General features: G+C 36.8%; 1 protein-coding gene across 2 annotated transcripts in view; it reads left to right on the top strand.

Moving 5' to 3' along the window:
* Positions 1 to 19,446, top strand: part of Mid1 (midline 1) — a 118,558-nt gene that overhangs the window by 30,907 nt on the left and 68,205 nt on the right. For both annotated transcript variants that reach the window (XM_038316183.1, XM_038316184.1), the window contains exon 3: positions 16,909 to 17,004. In XM_038316183.1, coding sequence (XP_038172111.1) covers positions 16,909 to 17,004 — 96 coding nt within the window. The remainder of the gene's footprint in view (positions 1 to 16,908; positions 17,005 to 19,446) is intronic.

Below are 19,446 nucleotides of genomic sequence, written 5' to 3' on the forward strand. Positions count from 1 at the left end.
CTAGCCGGCTGGTGGGATACAGCCCGCCGTTCCCTTCTACACTGATATATACCCTTCACTGGCATAGAAATGGCTGTGTATCAGAAGCTGGCCTCCAAAGCAAAGTAAAAGCTACTTTTTTCGTTGAGATACCTGTTCTACATATCATAACACAATTACATCATCCTCTCTCAGGGCATGTTAGGTTATCTTTGTAGCTTGAGCACCAGATGCCACTTTTTGTTAAACCAACCTTAAAAGGGTATTGTTTGCCTGTTAGGGAAGGTATATATAACTACAAATAGTATCTATTTTCAGGCAGCTAAGAGATTATTAGAATTAAATTTAATCATGAAGAAAATTTAGTTGAGTGACTTGGTCTTGTTTGTTGATTATTTGATATTTTTTGTTTGTTGTTGTTGCTGGTGGTTGTTTTGAGAATCTTGTCCAAGTCTCCACATAGCTGTGTTAGGATAACTTACCTTGAAGTGCTGAGTAGCAGTGAGATCACAGATAGAGGGCAAAGGTGGGAGGGGTGGCACTTTGGGTATCCTACCTTCTGCCCCAACCCACAAGTGTGAGTCAGAGGAACAAGCTAACAGAGGCCAAGTGATACTCCAACAGTTACATGAGAACATGTTCTCTTGAAGTTAAGGTAAACTCTCGTGTTTTACACTTTTGTCACATATAATGCTTGTTAAACGTTGATATTGTTTTCTATGACCATCAACATTATCCATTTAGCTTCAAAAATGTGATTTAACAATTATACTTCTAGGACTGAATGCCATTGATAATTTCAACTTGTGGAAACAATGATCTAATGAACCTATTGAACATTTGTTTGTAATTAAAATTGAAATAAAATATCAGCTTATAGTGGAGGTTTGATTTCCTTACTGACCATTAAGCAAAATCAGATAACATTGAAAAGAAAAATCAGATAAAATATTATAAATATTAGTGCTACCATGATTAAAGCAATATTTGGAGGTCATGGGTAGTATACATTCTTTGATTATTAACAGAAATGAGTGTTGCTGCAGGGAGATAGATCATTATTAAGTCATCTGACTGATCTAGAGCCAACAGCACCATCTAATGATTTCATTCCTGGATCATCTTTAATATGTAGAATTAGAGATGTCTGAGAAGAGGTGGCTATTATTATAATAGCCGTTTCCTTCTCAATTGCCTGTGTTAAGTAAAATAATGTTGCATTGAAAAGGAGTGTATGTTTCTTAGTAATTCTCCACAATCCCTTGTCTCATGATTCAATAAATCATCTCACACCTGTCAACATGTATAGTCTAAGATTTATTGCATGGTCCATTGTGTAGCAGATAGCTATTTGGCTGCAGAGCAATTTTCTGAAACTAATTTAATCAGTGTTTTTATAGTGCAGTGAACTTGGGCTTGATGTCTCAAATATGTACTGATGTCTTTAGAACCATATGACTTAATTGTATCCAATTTTGGATTGGAATTTACAGTTGGCTTCATGCTATTGCAGTTACAGACAGGAAATCTTCAGTTGAATTGCTTTGTGTGTACTTTTAAAAACTCAAACAAACCTCTATTCCAGGGGTTCTCATCCTGTGGGGGTCAAATGACCCTTTCACGAGGATTGCCTAAGATCATCAGAAAACACAGAGATTTACATTACTGGTTGTAACAGTAGCAAAATCAAATTTATGAAGTAGCAACAAAATAACTTTATGGTTGGGGGGTCATCACAACATGAGGAACTGTATTAAAGGGTCAAGGCATTAGAACAGTTGAGAACCCTTGCTCTATTTAAAGAGTTATCCCTCTCCTAAAGAGATACTGTGCAAGAAGAGAAAAAAATTTGGTTGGTGGAAAGACACAACCAAAGGCCTCAATTGAACAGTGTACACAGTTACTGGCCAATTAAAGAATCTGGTTTCACTGAAGTTGAATGTTCATTTTGAACTATGCTTCTAATTATGGCTGGCTGGATTGGAGAAACTCTAAACCTGTTGAAGTACTGAGGATTTTACATGCCAGTTCAAAAACATGATTTGATCTATCAAGAATGGACAAAATTTTGAGTTTTAAAGGAGTATAAGCTTACTCAGAAGATTACTTTGGTGGCATTGTGGCATACAGTTTGGCTGAGCAAAAATGAAAGGGAAGAAAGCCAGAATTTCATAGACGATGTTTAGAGCAGTAACCTTGGGAAGAAAGAGAAGACTGAGCCAGGAGGGATGGCACATGTCTAAAATCCTAGCACTTAAGAAACAGAGAACTGTGAGCTTTAAGCTAGCAAGAGCTACATAGAGAGATCCTGTCTCAGTGAAAGCAACCCTCTTGGCCAGTGGTTGGCTACAAACATGAAGTAAAGGTCACACTGTAAAATTATGCTGGGATTTATATATGAAGAATATCTTTTGTAAAGTTAGAAGATGAGAAGACATTTCAAAGGGAAAGAGAATGCAGTTATGAAAGCTAGCTTTAAAATAACAAGGAAGCATCAGGGATAACAGTATAAAACTTGGAGTGAGAGATTAGCGTTTAGGACAGAGTTGAAATCTGAGATCAGCACGTGAACAGGAAGAGTACAGAGTAAGTAGACACTGAAAAAAAATTGTGTCAGAAAGGAGAAGTGAATATATTATGTCACCATTTTATCATAATTGGAAGAGGAATAGCATGTTCTGGCAGAAAGCACACTTGTGAAAAGTCTATGTCTACTCTTCATTTCAGTAATTGTGTACCTGAATTTGGTCATTCAATTTAAGTGGCCACTTATTAAAATAAAAATTACACTTCGGAGAAAGACAATGATTTATGAAAGGCCACAGGTCCTCTACATGGTTGTGGGGTAAGTGACTAGACCTGGTTTGTTGGCTGTCTCAGGATCCTCTGGCCTAAGATTATGGTAACAGTGATAGTAAATTATATATATATATATATATATATATATATATATATATATATATAGAGAGAGAGAGAGAGAGAGAGAGAGAGAGAGAGAGAGAGAGAGAGAGAGAGAGAGAGAGAGAGAGAGAGAGAGAGAGAGAGAGAGAGAGAGAGAGAGAGGACAAACCACAGCAGAAAGATCCCTTGGTGACCTCTTAGGTGCTCCACTTTCTCATTTCTTCTAAGAAAGCTGAGAACAATCTTGACCCCATTCAAGCTGAAGGATGTTGAGATATTGTAGATAAGTGGCTCTCATACTTGGATACCCATCAGGATTCCAAAGTTGCAGCCAATACTCCTAGAATAGGGTCCCGCAATCTCTTTCTCACCAACACCCCAGGTGCTGTTGGTTTGCTGCTGTTGGCCCAATCGAAGCCCTTAGAACTTCAGGCTTTCTTTTTGGAGCCTGTAGTGATTTGTAACTGTTATAATTGGCAAGCCTCTTCCAGTTCTCTGTATATTAGACAATTTCTTCCAACTGGCTTGACAGCCAGTGGTACTTTTTAAAAGCAACATTTACTCCCTGATTTTGACTCATTATCAAAACATTGTGTAGATAAAGCAAAATCTCTTCCAGGGAAATGAGAGACTGTTCTCTTTTGAAGTACAGGGACCCTTACATTGTCTTTGCTATGTATACATAAATGAACTCTATTGGGAAAATGGTTGAGTAAATTTTTTTTGGAAAGTGCTGCAAGTTGAATAATTAACTCTCAAGAATTTCCCCCACTCAGGAAAGAAGACATCAATCAAAGAAATGGTACTAGGTTATCATTTTAGTTTCCATTGTTGAAACTATTACCATTTCACATTTTAGACTACTGGTTTTTTTATGTTCAGAGTAGTCATCTAACATGAGTTAGTCTTTAAAAAAATAATGAATAGAGTAGTGGACCAATTCTTGTGCTAATAGAGACTGAAATTAGTTACCTAGATCTTCAGCTTCATTCATATATTAAGAATATTGCAAAATTATAAACATCTATAGTCTATTTCTGTTCCATTTCTCATTATTCACTGTTAAATCAACATGCTATTGAAAAAAATTATTTTTAGTGTTCATTGATGTTTTTCCTGCATGTATGTCTGTATGAGTGTGTCAGATTCTTTGGAACTGGAGTTATAAACAGGTGTGAGCTGCCATGTGGGTGCTGCAGATTGAACACAGGTCCTCTGGTAGAGCAGCCAGTGCTTTTAACTGCTGAGCCATCTCTCCAGTCTAAATTTATGATACAAATGTTTATATAAAGTATGACTAGAAGTTGAGTATAGGTATTAGTGATACCGAAATAACACAACAAGACATTTCTTAAATTTCTTAGCAGTGATAATGTATGTTTCCCTGAATCACCAATGAGTGTTTGTGGAAATTGTGAATAATATGAACCATTCCTTGGAATACTACAAATTCAAGACCAAAGCTGATCACATATTGAATTTTAAAAATCATTTTCAGCACCCAGGCAAGGAAAGGCGATTCCTATAAAACCTAAAACTTAGAAAGGTAAACATTACTATATAAACAAAATAAGTCATATTTACCTATGCAATATTATTAAATGAAATATTTTTGGCTATTTCAGCTTGACATATTTTCACAGTATTTGAACCATGACATGACACACTGGATGTTAGGTTCTATCTTAAAGAAAAGATTTTGTCTTCTTACAGTATCTGAATAGCAAAATGCATTTGCATCTGTCTAAGGCTATGCGACTACTTTGAGATTCAGCACTGATTAAAATGTTGATGGTATCAATTAAATGTTGTTTAAGTAAGGAAGGCTGGAACATGTTTATTAATGAGTATCTGGCAATGTCATCATCTACTTAAGATGGAAGAAAGGAAATGGTATCAACATTATTCAATCCCCGAATGCTGTAAAGCTTGGAATGACATATACAAACAACATGTATGACATCCAGCAATATCAGGGGATTTTATTGACATTAATTATACAGTGCTCTAAGCCCCCCTCAAAGGTCTATTTTATGATTAAAGAAAATAAGAAGACTGAGGGAAACAGCATCAATGGAGAAAGCAAGTGATTCCAAATTTTCTGTGCCCTCTCAACTCAGCATACTTAGTCACAAACAGAAAAATCCGACTAAGCTTTGATCATGTTCTTAGTTTAGTAATTTGATTGGATTTGAGAGCAAAATTTCTTTCTCTTTCTTGGTCTTAGTATCTTCCACTTCCCTGAACAAGACCCACAAATAAGACAACCATTTCTCCAATTATTGTTTTACCTGTGACTTAGTATAGTTTGAAACTTACTATTGTTTGAAGTGAGGTGAAAATCATTTTGTTAGTTAATAAGAGAGAGACCACAAGATTCTTCTCATTTTGAATTTCGTGTATCCAAAGAGTAGAATTTGAGGCATACACCTATATTTCTGTACTTGGGGCTGAAAATGTTGTGTTGAATCTTTTCAATAGTATGGAATAGTAGAGAGAATGCTCTGCCTCTGCTTATACAAAAAAGGGAGAACAATTTTCAGCAAATAACCAAACAGTAAATATATTTGTCTCCATACAGAAATCTTTAACTCTGTCGTTGTTGCACAAAATTAACGAAAGATAGAACATGAAAGAATTTGGGGCACATATGTTCATCCCATAGGTACAGAAATATGAATTTTTTGTACTTTTCACATTTCACACCAGTCCCACTCTTCTTTTATTTTTTAAAAACCTATGTCTAGGGTCTGGAGAAGTGTCTTAGAGGTTAAGAGCACTTTTTGTTCTTACAGAAGACCTGGGTTTGGGTCCCAGCACACTTATGGAGGCTCACAGAAAGCACAGCTCCATTTCCAGGGGATCTGATGTCCTTGCTGGAGGTTGTGGGGACTGTATAAGATGATACACAGACTTACATGCCCACAAAACACCCACACACATAAAACAGAAATGATTATTTTTAATTGAAAATAGATTCTTCCACACAATTCCATCTGACCAGTTTTTTTTTTACTTTTTTTAAAATTAAAAATAAAATATTTCAAAATGTGCTGTGTGTGATGGCACATGTCTGTAATCTCAATATGCAAGAGGTAAAGGCAGAAGTTTGAGTTCAGGCTTTCTCAAAAAATAAAGGGCAAATTATTTGAAATATAAAATAATCTCTTATCTGGCAAGCCATAGAAGAATCAAGCAGTAGGTAATAGGATCTGGCATATGACAATATTGCTGGCCTCTGCTTTAAAATATTTTAACTGTATAAATCTGGCGCAAAATCTTTGCACTTGAACAAACATAAATGAATTCAAGTGTGCTTGTGTGCATGCATGCATGTGTGTGCGTGTGAGAGAGAGAGAAATAAAAAATCAGACAAAAAGTATTTCCTGAGCCATATGACTCTTACCTGACGAGTAAGTTTTCTCTCCTGATAGGTTGGTTATAGCAGCCTTCAGTGCAGTGCTGAATGGAGTACAGAGGCAGAAAGAACAGCGGGAGAGCTGCAAAATTACAATATCCGTACCTCTTAGTCCTATGTTGCGTAATCTTATAAAATGTTTCTTAGGTGTTCTGCCAACACTATAGTCATATTCTTATTGATGTTTCTCTCCAGGTACAAATCTTGCAATTTCGGTCCTTATATTGAAGTTAAAGATATTCAAAGATCTTTGTCAGTATAGCTTCAGTCAGTAGTGATTCTCAAAATTGGTAAGTGTAGGGCTGGGGATTTGTCTTGGTAGTAGAACACTTGCTTGGCATTTACAAGGTCCTGGGTTCTATTTCTGGAACTGGGAGAAAAGGCCCAAATGCATTAGTTCAATTCTCACCTCTCCCAGAGGCAGAAATGGAGCTGGGAATAAGGAGTGAACAAGAAAGACCACTTACTTCTCTAATACGTGGAAACACCTCGTCATTGAACCTACTAAAATTATAACTAAATGAGTATAGCTATACCATGATATTTATTGACCTCAATTAAAATTTGAAAATATACTTAAAAACATAAACAGTCTTTAAAATTTGTTCTCCATATACTATTGACTACCAGGTTAAAAAGATGAACATTGAACTCCTGATGATGGAATTTATAAATATATAGAACTGATTTTGTGATGTTACTATAGAAATTTCAAATAAAATATGACAAAAGTAAATACAGGCTCACATCTCAAAATGACTTAAATTGTAGTCCATGGAATACTAGACTTGAATTTGTATGCAGATTGTGTCTTATTAGGATTTTGAAGTTCCCTGGGCGGCCTGCCTTGCCAGAGAATTTGGAAATGGTAACTATCATGACCAATGAAAAAAAACATTAAAAATTAAACCAACACAAATCACGTGTATTTACAGTCTTTTGGGAGTCATGCCTGAAGATAGCCTCAGACTCTTGTAATGTAATTAAAACATCTTAAGAGTTCAGTTACATATAAAGAATTTATGCTTTTATGCAGGTGGCAAGTGTGTTTTCATCTTAAGGAATGTGATTAATGTTCCTTAGAAGAAAATATACGGGTTGTGGCACTCGACGTGTCTATATCCTGATGGCGTTAGAGTGGCAGTATTAGGTGTCGGGGCTACAAACACAGTTCCTGAATGTCGCTCTGAATGTTGTAGAATGAAACAAGCCAGATCTGTGTTTGTCTTGAAAGGTATCCAGACCTAATATTATACTTTAAAGACATTCTGAAGTATTGACTTCAGAATAAGAGCAAACATTCTTTAAAACCTGGGAAAACCCAAAAGGAATTACAGAAATCTCCTATTTCAGGCATCCATTTTAATAGTAGTGTTCAATGACAAGTCATTAATTCCCAGCAATCTGACTCTTAGGTAGGGGTCTCCAAAGACTGAAATTAGGGGCATTGGTCTGCTTACCTTGCTATTTGATTGGGTAGAAGTACAAAGCTCATCTGTTAAGTTGGATTTACCATTCTCTGTTGATGTTCGCATCGATGCCTCAAAGCTTATATCAAAATTAGTGTCAAAATCAGCTGTCGCAACATAGAGTGTAAAATTATCAACTCAAATAAACCTCACTAAGTATGTGCTACAAAATAGGTTAACTATGGCTCCATGAAAACGCATTGCAAATGTACACATTAGAAATGAAAAAGATAGGAAAAATTAACGTCTAAAAAAGGTATGACACACGGGTTTTACAATTTTATCTTTCAAAATCTGGCCTGCATTAATTTTTTAGTTAGTATTAAAAGATTCACTCTAACTGCTTACATCATTACCTTTAAAAGAACCACCCTGAACTGTTTGTATTTCTCTGTGGTGATATGGTAGGCAGCTAGCATTGGAATGCATGAAGCAGTGGCACACTCACTAAAACTCTATAGTATTAGTAAGCGTGTATGCACTAAAATGAAATACACTGAGAAACTAACATTTTATGGAGAGAAAAACTTTGCTTATTTTTCTTTTTATATTTTTTGAAAGACAGTAGCTCCCTATGTAGCCTGGTCTGGCACGAACTTCCAATCTTTCTGCCTCTCTTTGCTTCATAGCTGCTAGTGGAGGAAAGGTTTGTTTAGTTCATATTCTCAGGATTCATTCATGGTACCTGCACAGACTCATAGCCATGGTAGATGGCAATGGTGGAAGTGTATGTTGAAGTAAGGAATCACATCTTGAACTGGGAGACCGAGTGATTTGGGCAAGTCCAGGTTCAGCCTTTTATAACAGGTCTCTTAGAGAGTCACGAATGAGTCTTTTGAAAACCACCTTCCAAGGTGTGTTACACACTGATCTCTCACAAGGCCCTAACCATAAAGATGCTTTCTACAACATTCCAGTAGTACCACCCTAGAGGCCACATCTTTAATTACAAGTGGATCCTTGAAGACTGGTCAAATCATACCCAAATGATGACAGTTGACTTTCTCAACAATGACTATTAGCATGTCCTTTTCTCTCTCAGAATTAATAGTAATGTGAAAAACTCACCCGAGGATGATATTATGAATTAAACTTAGAAACAGTTTACTTTGGTTTGATATAGAATTTGAAATAAATGTGGCAATGATTTACTGCGTTAGATTTCAGAAAGCATGTCTAATGAATATTTAGTTTTTCACGCTAAATGTCCCCATGTGATTATTTGAAGGTGTAGGGTGGGGAACAAATAAGCAGAAACAAGTATAATATAGGTGCTTGATGCATACTATGGTTTTTGATTTCCTCTTTTTTCAGTGCTGATTATTTCCTGATACGTACAAGCCTATCACATGGAAGGGCCAGGCTGAGAATAAAGCTGGGATCCACAGAACACTGTCGATGGCAGAAACAGTGAGAGAGTTGGGGAAGTAGGGGAAATAGAGACTTGCTTAAGACTCAACAAAAACTTGCCCATTTAGATTAGAAAGTAAAAAAGGCTTCATAAATAATATGACACCAACTAGTAATTAGTATACACTGAGAATTAGCACACATGTACACCACACACACAAACAATAGAGCATGTACGTGTGTAGTGTGTGAGTGTGTGTAGTGTGAGTGTGTGTGTAGCTAAGAATAGTGACATCAATACATTATCATGAGCCTATTAAGAAATTGGACTTGGTATTTCTGGAAGATGTAACCTGGGATAGGGTGTGGTCGTATAGCTACATATTAGTATACTAAAAAATCTATAGAAAAAAATAGTTTGTGAAATAAAGGGAAATACTTTTTATTTTGATGGTAGGTTACAAATTATTCTTTCGTAGTTCTCATAAAAGTTCAAAGTTGAACCTAAGTTCTTTATTCCAGAATCAACAATTCTCGAACACTATTTGTGCCCGGCTTTCTTTTGTGGGGTTGCATATGTTTCCTTCTGCTTGTCCCTTAGCATTGCATGAGGACACTGAGTCACAGAGAGGTAAAGGGCTTCTTGGGGGTCTTAGAGCTCGTGTCTGAATCCAACCACCAGGCTTTGTGAGATTAATCACTAGATTTCTAGGAGGAACATGTATGTCTACAGGTCTCACTGATGTTGAATTTTCCTCAGATTGTTGTGAGTTCTGTCAAGCTAAGCTAGCCACCCGTAAACAGAAAGTACCCTTTTCTATTTTGTCTACAAAGAATTTTTCCTGAGGCTGGTGTGCCTGTGGCTGCATTCTCACACAAAAGATTGGAGACAGAGATTAGTAGCCCAGAAAATGGTGACAGTTTAGTTTTTATATTGTAGTGTCTGTACCAAGCTTTGGCAACAATAATTACAGACAAATCTCATTTACTACCTGTTTTGTAAATAAAGTTTTATTAGAGCATAATAGTGTGGTGTTCATTCATTTTCATAATCTCTGTCTGTAGCTGCTTTTGTGATGAACCAGCAACAGAACTGAATCGTTACAGACTAAGTAAGACCAAAACAATCTCAAATTCCACGTGACTCTTCACTAAAAAGGCTTTTTTTTTTGAGAGTGAAGTAAGTATTATTCATTACTAGCTTTGTGTTGCTGTGGTGCACTTGAAATATGATGGATAAGTATGAGTTAAGATTCCAAAGACTGGAAGAAGAAAGAAAAAAAAGAGCATAAAATACCTTGCCAATGCTAACATACATGTTGCATTTTGAAACAATCATGCCATTAAGCTTAGTTTTCTTTATTTCCCTTTTTAAAACAGCAACTACTGGCCGGGCAGTGGTGGTAGACGCCTTTAATCCCAGCACTCAGGAGTCAGAGGCAGGTGGATCTCTGTGAGTTCGAGGCCAGCCTGGTCTATAGAGTGAGTTCCAGGACAGCTAAGACTGTTACACAGGGAAAGACTGTCTCAAACAAACAAACAACAACAACAGCAAACCCAGCAACTACTAGAAAATTCCAAATGTGTCTCAAATGTGTGTCTCCCATTAGATGTCTGCTAACAGTGCCAGTTGAGAACCTAGAATCGGGAGGCTAGGAGACCTCTAGAAACAGAAAGCTAGACTATTAGTTGAGGGAAGAGAGATAATTTGCAAATACCTTTCTAAAGTAATGAATTGTTAGTTCAGTTGTCCTCTCATTCCTCATCAAAACTCAGAATGCATTAGGATTGAGTTTTAGTTGAGTTGACTTCTCCCAGATGTAGACTCTAAGAGTTTGAACTAGGAGATGATCCAAGAAACACTGGGAAGGGAGAAGAAAGAGGGAATGTTAGTGAGCATGCTGTTGCTACAGATCCACACATTCCTACTCAACGAAGCCCAGGGGTGGGGGATTTATAGTTTACAAATCTGAGTGGTCCCATCCAGAAAATGAAGGAACTGTACCATTTGTCTCCTCATTCCAAGTTCCTTTTGGTAGAGAACTGATTCCAGCGGCACCAGTTTTCCTGGCTTTCCCCAGAACTGTAGTCTGCTTGTCCTGGGTTTATATACAGCCCTGAGACAGAGGATCACAGGTGCATGTGTGAATAAAAAAGCCATCCACCAGCTGTGAGAACAGGCTAAATGTTTTTTCTTTCAATCAACAATTGTGTAGCTTCCTGATACATATGTTTATTTTCTCCTATGACCTTACTGATAGCATAGATATATAGGTGACCATTATACTCATGCTATGTATAGGAAACTAAGCCAAAGATATAGCCACTGATAGGCCCGTTTGGAATGATAACCCACATCTCTTCATGGTCATAAATGGTCACCTATACATTTTGGTTTCCTTATAGCTTGGCTTGACCAGAACATGAAGAAATCTTGGTGGATTTAGGGTGACAACAGAAAGCTAAAACTATATTTGCATGTTCTTTAGATTCTTTTACAAATGCATAAGAAAATGGGAATTACACAGGGAAGTTTCACTTTGTTTAGTTTTGAGACAGGGTTTTATATTGCTGAAGATGACCTCGAACATCCTGATCCTCTCACCTTCACCTCTGAAGTGCTCTAGTTCTAAGACTCTAACGCTGAAAAGTGTTATCTTTTTCCCCCCTCACAGAACACATTCAAAATTAGAAGGTTAAAGAGCTGCAGGCCACCATACAGGATGTTAGTGACAGAGTTAAATTCCAGAAAACCTCCAGTGAAGTCCCTGTAGTGGAAGCTTAGGAATGCATGGCTTAGTGAAGATGGGATTTTGTTACTGTCCCATTGCCCACGTTCTCTTCAAAAGTGTTGTCAGCCCCTTTGGTACTACTTGGAAACAAATATCTCCCAGTTTAATTTCCCTTTATTGTATTTCTAACTACCTCAGTAATTCTTTGTGGACCTCAATAACACTTATACTATTTAAATTTTAATAACCCCAAGGGATCTGGGTAGGTCAAAGTGCTTAAACCGCAGGCTTTAGTCTTTGTATCAGTTGATTAAAAACAGATTCTATGCATGTGGTATGCTTAATAATGGGAGGGGAAGTAAGCAGATGTTTGTAAAATATGAATGTGTTGGATTGCACTTATTTGGCTCTCTTTATGACCAGATTTAGAAAAGTCATACCTATGACAATTGAACTCTAAACAGTTTAGATGATGTACTTTCTGAGAAATTTCCTGTTATCAATGGCCAGCCATGAAGAAAAGTAAAAAGATTCTCTAAAGTTAACACGAGACGAAGCTGACAAATTCACCTTACGCTAGTCATGCCTAAATCAAGGACACTGAGCAATGGAATGTCTCCGTCTCAGTCTCCAATTCTGCAGTTCATTTTCTCTAAACAGTAGAATCTCTCTCTCTCTCTCTCTCTCCTCTCCTCTCTCTCCTCTCTCTCTCTCTCTCTCTCTCTCTCTCTCTGTGTGTGTGTGTGTGTGTGTGTGTGTGTGTGCATACACTAGAGTTCTCATGTGCATGTGTGGAAGAGAAGAGAAGATTGGTTTGAAAATGGTCAGGTTTCATCTACACTGCTGTTGTACCCATTCTCTAAAGTGCCTTGGAGATATATATCCAAGCTAAACAAACTTATTGCTTAGGATGTAAACATGAGCGAGAACAGATTATGGTCAAGGACAAGAAACGGGGTAAAAGGGATGGTGGAGACTGAAGCTGGACTGCTCCCAAGAAGTAAGGATGAAGTAGAACAGTGGGGATATAGGGAACACTTATGTGACTGTATATGTCTTGTGGCAAAAGCCTCCAACAGCTGAAAGAAAGGATTCCTCATGCATACACTTGGCACATAGAACACCTCACACCTTCTCTGGAATTGAAGCCAGACGTGGAAGTGACGTGGAAGGAAACAAGGCACTGAGCCAAAGCAGGATTTGTACCTCACTTGCACATGGGTGTCCTGTGGGAGAGCTCTAACCTCAGTGTGTGCACCTCCCCTAGCTAGGCTATATGAATACCCAAATCACAACATGGGGAAGAAAGTTCACAGCAGATGAACTGTCAGACAAAAATTACAAGACACAAGCTAAACTCAGATCCTTGGGAAACACTAAACAAGCGCCAGGAAATGTGGATCTTCTCTTTCTCAAAAGAGTTTAACAATAATAATGTTTAGCTCTTTTAGAATTATGAGGGGAGTTGCTGGAACAGGAACAGAAAGCATTTTAAAAAGAAAAGAGATAAGTGATAAAGAACCCACTGAAAACAAAAATGCGCTCATTATATAAATGACTATGCAATCTTGGTATGGTGGTTCGCACCTGCAGTCCAAGCAGTTGGAATGTTAAGTCAAAGGGGAAGAGAATTTGAAATGAACCTAGGCTACAAAGCAAGACTATTTAAAAACAAACAAACAAACATCACCAAACCTAAGCTATAAGATAAAAATCCATGTTAATAAATTGAATTCTTTAAAATACAGAGACATGTTTCTTTTTTACATTTTTTATTGATTTTTATTGAGCTCTACATTTTTCTCTGCTCCCCACTGCCTCTGCCCTCCCCTTCAACTCTCCCCCAGAGTCTGCATGCTCCCATTTTACTCAGGAGATCTTGTCTTTTTCTACTTCCCATGTAGATTAGATCTATGTATGTCTCTCTTAGGGTTCTCATTGTTGTCTAAGTTCTCTGGGATTGTGATTTGTGTGCTGGTTTTCTTTGCTTTATGTTTAAAAACCACTTATGAGTGAGTACATGTGATAATTGCCTTTCCGGGTCTGGGTTACCTAACTCAAAATGATGTTTTCTAGCTCCATCCATTTTCCTACAAAATTCAAGATGTTGTTATTTTTTCTGCTGTGTAGTACTCCATTGTGTAAATGTACCATATTTTCCTTATCTATTCTTTGGTTGAGGGGCATTTAGGTTGAAAGCTGCTATGAACATAGTTGAGCACATGTCCTTATGGCACAATTGAGCATCCTTTGGAGATATATACCCCAAAGTGGTATTACTGGGTTTTGAGGAAGGTTGTTTCCTAATTTTCTGAGAAATCGCCACACTGACATCCAAAGGGGTTTTACCAGCTTGCATTCCCACCAGAAGTGTTCCCTTTTCCCCACAAACTCTCCAGCATAAGTTGTCATCAGTGTTTTTGATCTTGGCCATTCTTACAGGTGTAAGATGGAATCTCACAGTTGTTTTGATTTGCATTTCTCTGATGACTAAGGATGTTGAACATTCCCTTAAGTGATTTAGTATTTTGATGGGGTCTTGTGTATATGAAGGAGTAGGTTTCTAATTCTTGTTTTTGCTCTTAGGACCCTTTTATTTTCTCTTGGGCTGCCTTGTTCAATTTCAGTGTGATGGTTTTTGTTTTGTGTTTGGTTGTTATCTCTTAGAAGCCTGTTCTTTTCCAATGAAAGACAGAAAGGGAGTAAATCTAGATGGGAGGAGCAGTAGTGAGGAACTGGGAGGAATAGTAGATGAAAGGGAAACTGTAATAAAGCTATATTATAGGAGAAAAAAATCTATTTTTAATATAAGAGGGGGAAAGAAGAAAATGTCTCCAAAGGCTATGGTGACAGGAGGCTCTCCCTCCTCTATATTCTCTTTGATCCTTTCTCACTATAGCATTTATTTTATTTTATTTTTTAGAAAACAACTAAAACAAATCCTGTATTTCTGGAGCCTGCTACAGCCAAATATTAGATTTTGATCCAACCAAAGTACGGTCCTTTTGAACTCTGTGACCCAATCCCCAAGAGGTCTATAATTTACTTGTTGAGGACATCAATATTACTAAAATAATAACAAAACAAAATTAACTTTTCTATCTTAGGATAATCGACTCATGTACTTAGGTCTCTGTCAATAGTAGTCAGGCATATATGCAAAACAATAATAGCACTCAGCAGATTCAAATGAGAATCTTCACTGCATTTGTGCTGCTCATGTTTAATTGCACATGTTATGATGAAATGACCACTGTGGTCAAAGAGGGAAAAGGTAAAGACGCCTTCAATAAACTTTCTAGTCATTGTAGATACCTGAAGCTTGATTTCATGTGGTGGGGCATGCTTTCAGCAATGTCATAGAGCAAATGTTTGAGATTAGTTCAAACTGCAGCTTGGCTTCCAATCACAAACTTAACAAAGATTTAGTGTATCAAAACCTCCCCACAAAAAGCCAGGATTGGAAACTGACTATCCTGATTATTTCTATATTACTATGCCTTTCTGAGTAAAAATTTGAGGAAATGAAAGCAGGCTAATTTTTTTTAATAAACTGCAGAATGAGTTTATGTTTTATTATTGTTTGCTTTTCGTTTGTTTTGATAGAATCCAGGTGCTTGCTAGGCAAGTACTCTACCATTGAGCCATACCCAGAACCCCCATGTCCTCTTTGCTAAATGGCATTACAAATCTGAAGTCTGTTTTCCTGCTCATGGAATTTTCCATTATTCCATGTTTTTCTTATGTTTCATTCTTTCTTGATCTTGTCATATGATCCATGTTTATGAAGGAGTCTTCTACATGATCAGGTACACCTTCGTCTCTTCTAAGAAGCTGACACTGTTGTCCAACAAATGCTCCATCTCTGTGATTTTATCCTCAGCTGAATGATTTCATTGTATTGATACCTCAGCTCTCCTCATCCTTCATTTTTAACCTTTGCCTCCCAGTTACACAGCCATCTCCCTGTGAACAAGAAATAGTGGTTGTTATTTTCTTTTTTAAAAAATATTTATTTATTTACTTATTATGTATATGTATACAATATTCTGTCTGAAGACCAGAAGAGGGCACCAGACCGCATTACAGATGGTTATGAGCCACCATGTGGTTGCCGGGAATTGAACTCAGGACCTTTGGAAGAGCAGGCAATGCTCTTAACATCTGAGCCATCTCTCCAGCCACCAGTGGTTGTTATTTTCATATATGTAGTGTCTCCCTCAGACTCTGACATTTACTAAAATCTTTTAAGTATTTGTTTATGAATAGACAATAAGAGAATGGACAGTTTAAATGAAAAACACATGGAATAAAGAAGAATGGAGAAATTTTAATCACTCCTACTCAGAGAAGAGGGTTATTATGGTCAAAAATGTGATTAAATATTTATTCCAGGAAACTTTAAATTTGATGCTCTTAAGAAACAGAACTATATTAAGATGCATAATGATTTGAATAGAGTGCACAAGGACATATGATCCTGCACAAATAGAGAGAAAAATGGAAGCACAGAGAATAAGATATATTATGACTGAATAGTGTGACATATGTGTGTGTCACATGTGTGACAAGAACTAACAAATGCTGTAACTGGCTGTGATTTTAATCATAGCTCATCAATTCAAAGCTGCTTTTAAAAGATTAACCTTATTCTTCTCATAAATTGGTAGGTTTCAAAACTCTAAAATTAAGCTATATGGTGTGGGAATGTATTCTTAATGTTAATACCAATTCTGGCTCAGGCAAAGAGATAAATATTGAACTATGTATTTTCTCTGTAGTTCAGGATCTATCACAGACTTACTGCTAATTATCCAATTAAGTGTAAATGATTTAACACAATAATCATTAATAAAGACAGTTTGAATATTTCTAGAAGTATCTTTGAGATACAGCTTTTGAAAATCTAGTTTAAATTTATAAATACTTGAAATTGAGTTCATAGCATTAGGATTCTGAAAAAAAATCTATTCATCTTTTTCTGAGAATGCACAGTTTTATACACACTAAAGTAGAAAAGTACACAGAATAACATTTCTCTCTTCCTTTTTTTAAACAGCAAAACTTGGAGAGCAATCTCACCAATCTCATTAAGAGGAACACAGAACTGGAGACCCTTTTGGCTAAACTCATCCAAACTTGTCAGCATGTTGAAGTGAGTATCCACCCTCTTCCCCCATATTTCCGGTGTAAAGTGCCAGCTTAGACTTTTTCTGTCCACTCAATTCTATAAAGGAGAAATCTTGGGACTGGAGAGATGGCTCAATCTTTTTCTTGGGTTTTCAAGACAGTGTTTCTTGGTGTAACAGTACTGACTGTCCTGCAACTTGCTTTGTCGACCAGGCAGGCCTCAAACACACAGAGATTCACCTGCCTCTGCCTCCTGAGTGCTAGGATGAAAGGTGTGCGCCACCCCCAGCTCCATAAGAATACTTTGCCAAGTCAGGTGTCTTATAGTCTCATAACTCCAGCTCCAGGGATCTGACACCCTCTTTTGTTATCCACAGGCACCCTCATACGTGCACACCCGCATACCCATAGACACAAAAACCCTACACAGAATAGTACTAAAATAAATGTTTTAGAAAGAAAAATCTTTCTTAATATTTAATATTTTACAGATGCCAAACATATGCAGGAGACGAAACTAGAAAAAGCTAAAAGTTTGGAGAGTTTTTACACATCCAGGGCTGCTGAATCCCCATCATTTTATAGCGCCTTCTTGATTATTACATGCTATTTCTATTACTGTAGATTTTGATCACCCTTACAAAGAACACCCCTTGACAGCACAATTTAGAAGGTGTTTTGTATGTTTACTAGGGCTGCTATAACAAAGCACCATATTCTTAATTATCATAAAACAATATGTTTATTGTCTCATATTTCCGGATGGTAGACGTCTGAATTGCAGATGTCAGCAGTACTAATCTCCCATCTATAGGCTCTAGGAAAGGTCCTTTTTGCTTCTTCCCATCTTCTGCTGGTTCCAGCTGCAGCACTCCCCTCTATACCTCAATTATCACATGCTATTCTCTCTATGCATCTCAGAGACTGTGCTCAACTTTCCTTTCATAATCGAACCACTGTGTTAGGACTTATCTTACTCTTTCATGGCATTGGCACACACAGTATTTGCAAACAAGGTCACATCCAACATTTAATTTTACATAGTTTGTCCCACTACAGGTCTACACCACATTCTACATAGCTTTCAGATAAGTGTGAAAACCCACTATTGCAACACTAACAAAACCTGTAGTGATTCTACAATGCATAAGGAGAAATTGAAAGTCAGTGGCTCAGCCCATCTTCGCCCATGCCCTAACTCATACGCCCAAATGAAAGTTTTCAAGATATCTGCTCTTTAACTTAACAAGGCTCTCTGCATGGTAGGTCAACTGCCACCTGATATCTGCATGCCCATGTTCTTCTTACCTGTCTTCCAGTCACAAGTTGAGGGTCACTCTAATTATGAATATTTATCTTGATTTCTATACCAGAGTCGTATATCTTTGCTCTAAGTAACAATATTTTCAATAGTTCATCTCCCCCTAATATTCATGTTTAGAGAGAGAATGTTTTTATTTTTTTCAAACTCATGAAAGTGTATTTATATATTTGTAAATACATACTAATATCTATATATGTATGTAATAATAATAATCAAGGTAAACAGAGGCTATTAACTTGAGAGCTAGGGGGCATGAAAGAATCGGAGGGAGAGTACCTGGAAGGGGCAAGAGAAAGGAGAGGGGGAAGCAAACGATGTAATTCTCTTTCAATTAAAATATATTTGTAAAAATCATGAAAAAAATCTAGCATTTTTGACTATGTATTAGTCATCATTTCCACTAAAGAATCAAAAGTACTAGACATCAAAGACATAGGAACATTAAAAAAGAGAAAAACCCATCAAAGAAAATTATTCTAACTAGAATATAGTTAGTAGAATTATGAGAGTAATTTTTAAACTTGAATGTGTAAAAATTTACCATTTTAACAACTTTCCCACTATCCAGCAACATTCAATAAGTTTTTAATATTGTACATCTACTCACTACCACATTCAGAAAATTCCCATCATCCTAAATGCATTTTTCTTTTAAAACATTGTGCCAAGTGAAATAAGCCAAACATAAAAAGATAAAGTCTATATGATTTGAATACTTGAAGTACTTGAAACAGAAAACTGAAGAGCTACCGTAGAACTTACCAGAGATTGGGATAGGGAGAAATAGAGAAAAGTTTGCTGCTCTCAAAATAATGATGTTTTGTAGTCATATTTATCTTTTATAATTAGTAATTATAATGCATGACCTTATGTGCCCAGAATTGTGAAAACAGATTCACAATATAGTAGAAAGAATAATAAAGATCATAACATATTGAATGTCTGCAGATTCAGATAAAAGCACAACTAAAGAACAGCACAGCAGCCCATCAGGTATTGATTTCATAGAATGTACTTTTTTTTTCAAATTCAAAGAGCCATGTTTCTCAACAGACCAGCAACAATCCAGCTATAACTTTAAATCAATGATGGAATACAGGTAATCTCTTAGCCTTTGTTTTTGTTCCTACTGGCACATAAAAT

The sequence above is a fragment of the Arvicola amphibius genome, chromosome X (genome assembly GCF_903992535.2).
Source record: "Arvicola amphibius chromosome X, mArvAmp1.2, whole genome shotgun sequence".
Classification (NCBI taxonomy): domain Eukaryota; kingdom Metazoa; phylum Chordata; class Mammalia; order Rodentia; family Cricetidae; genus Arvicola; species Arvicola amphibius.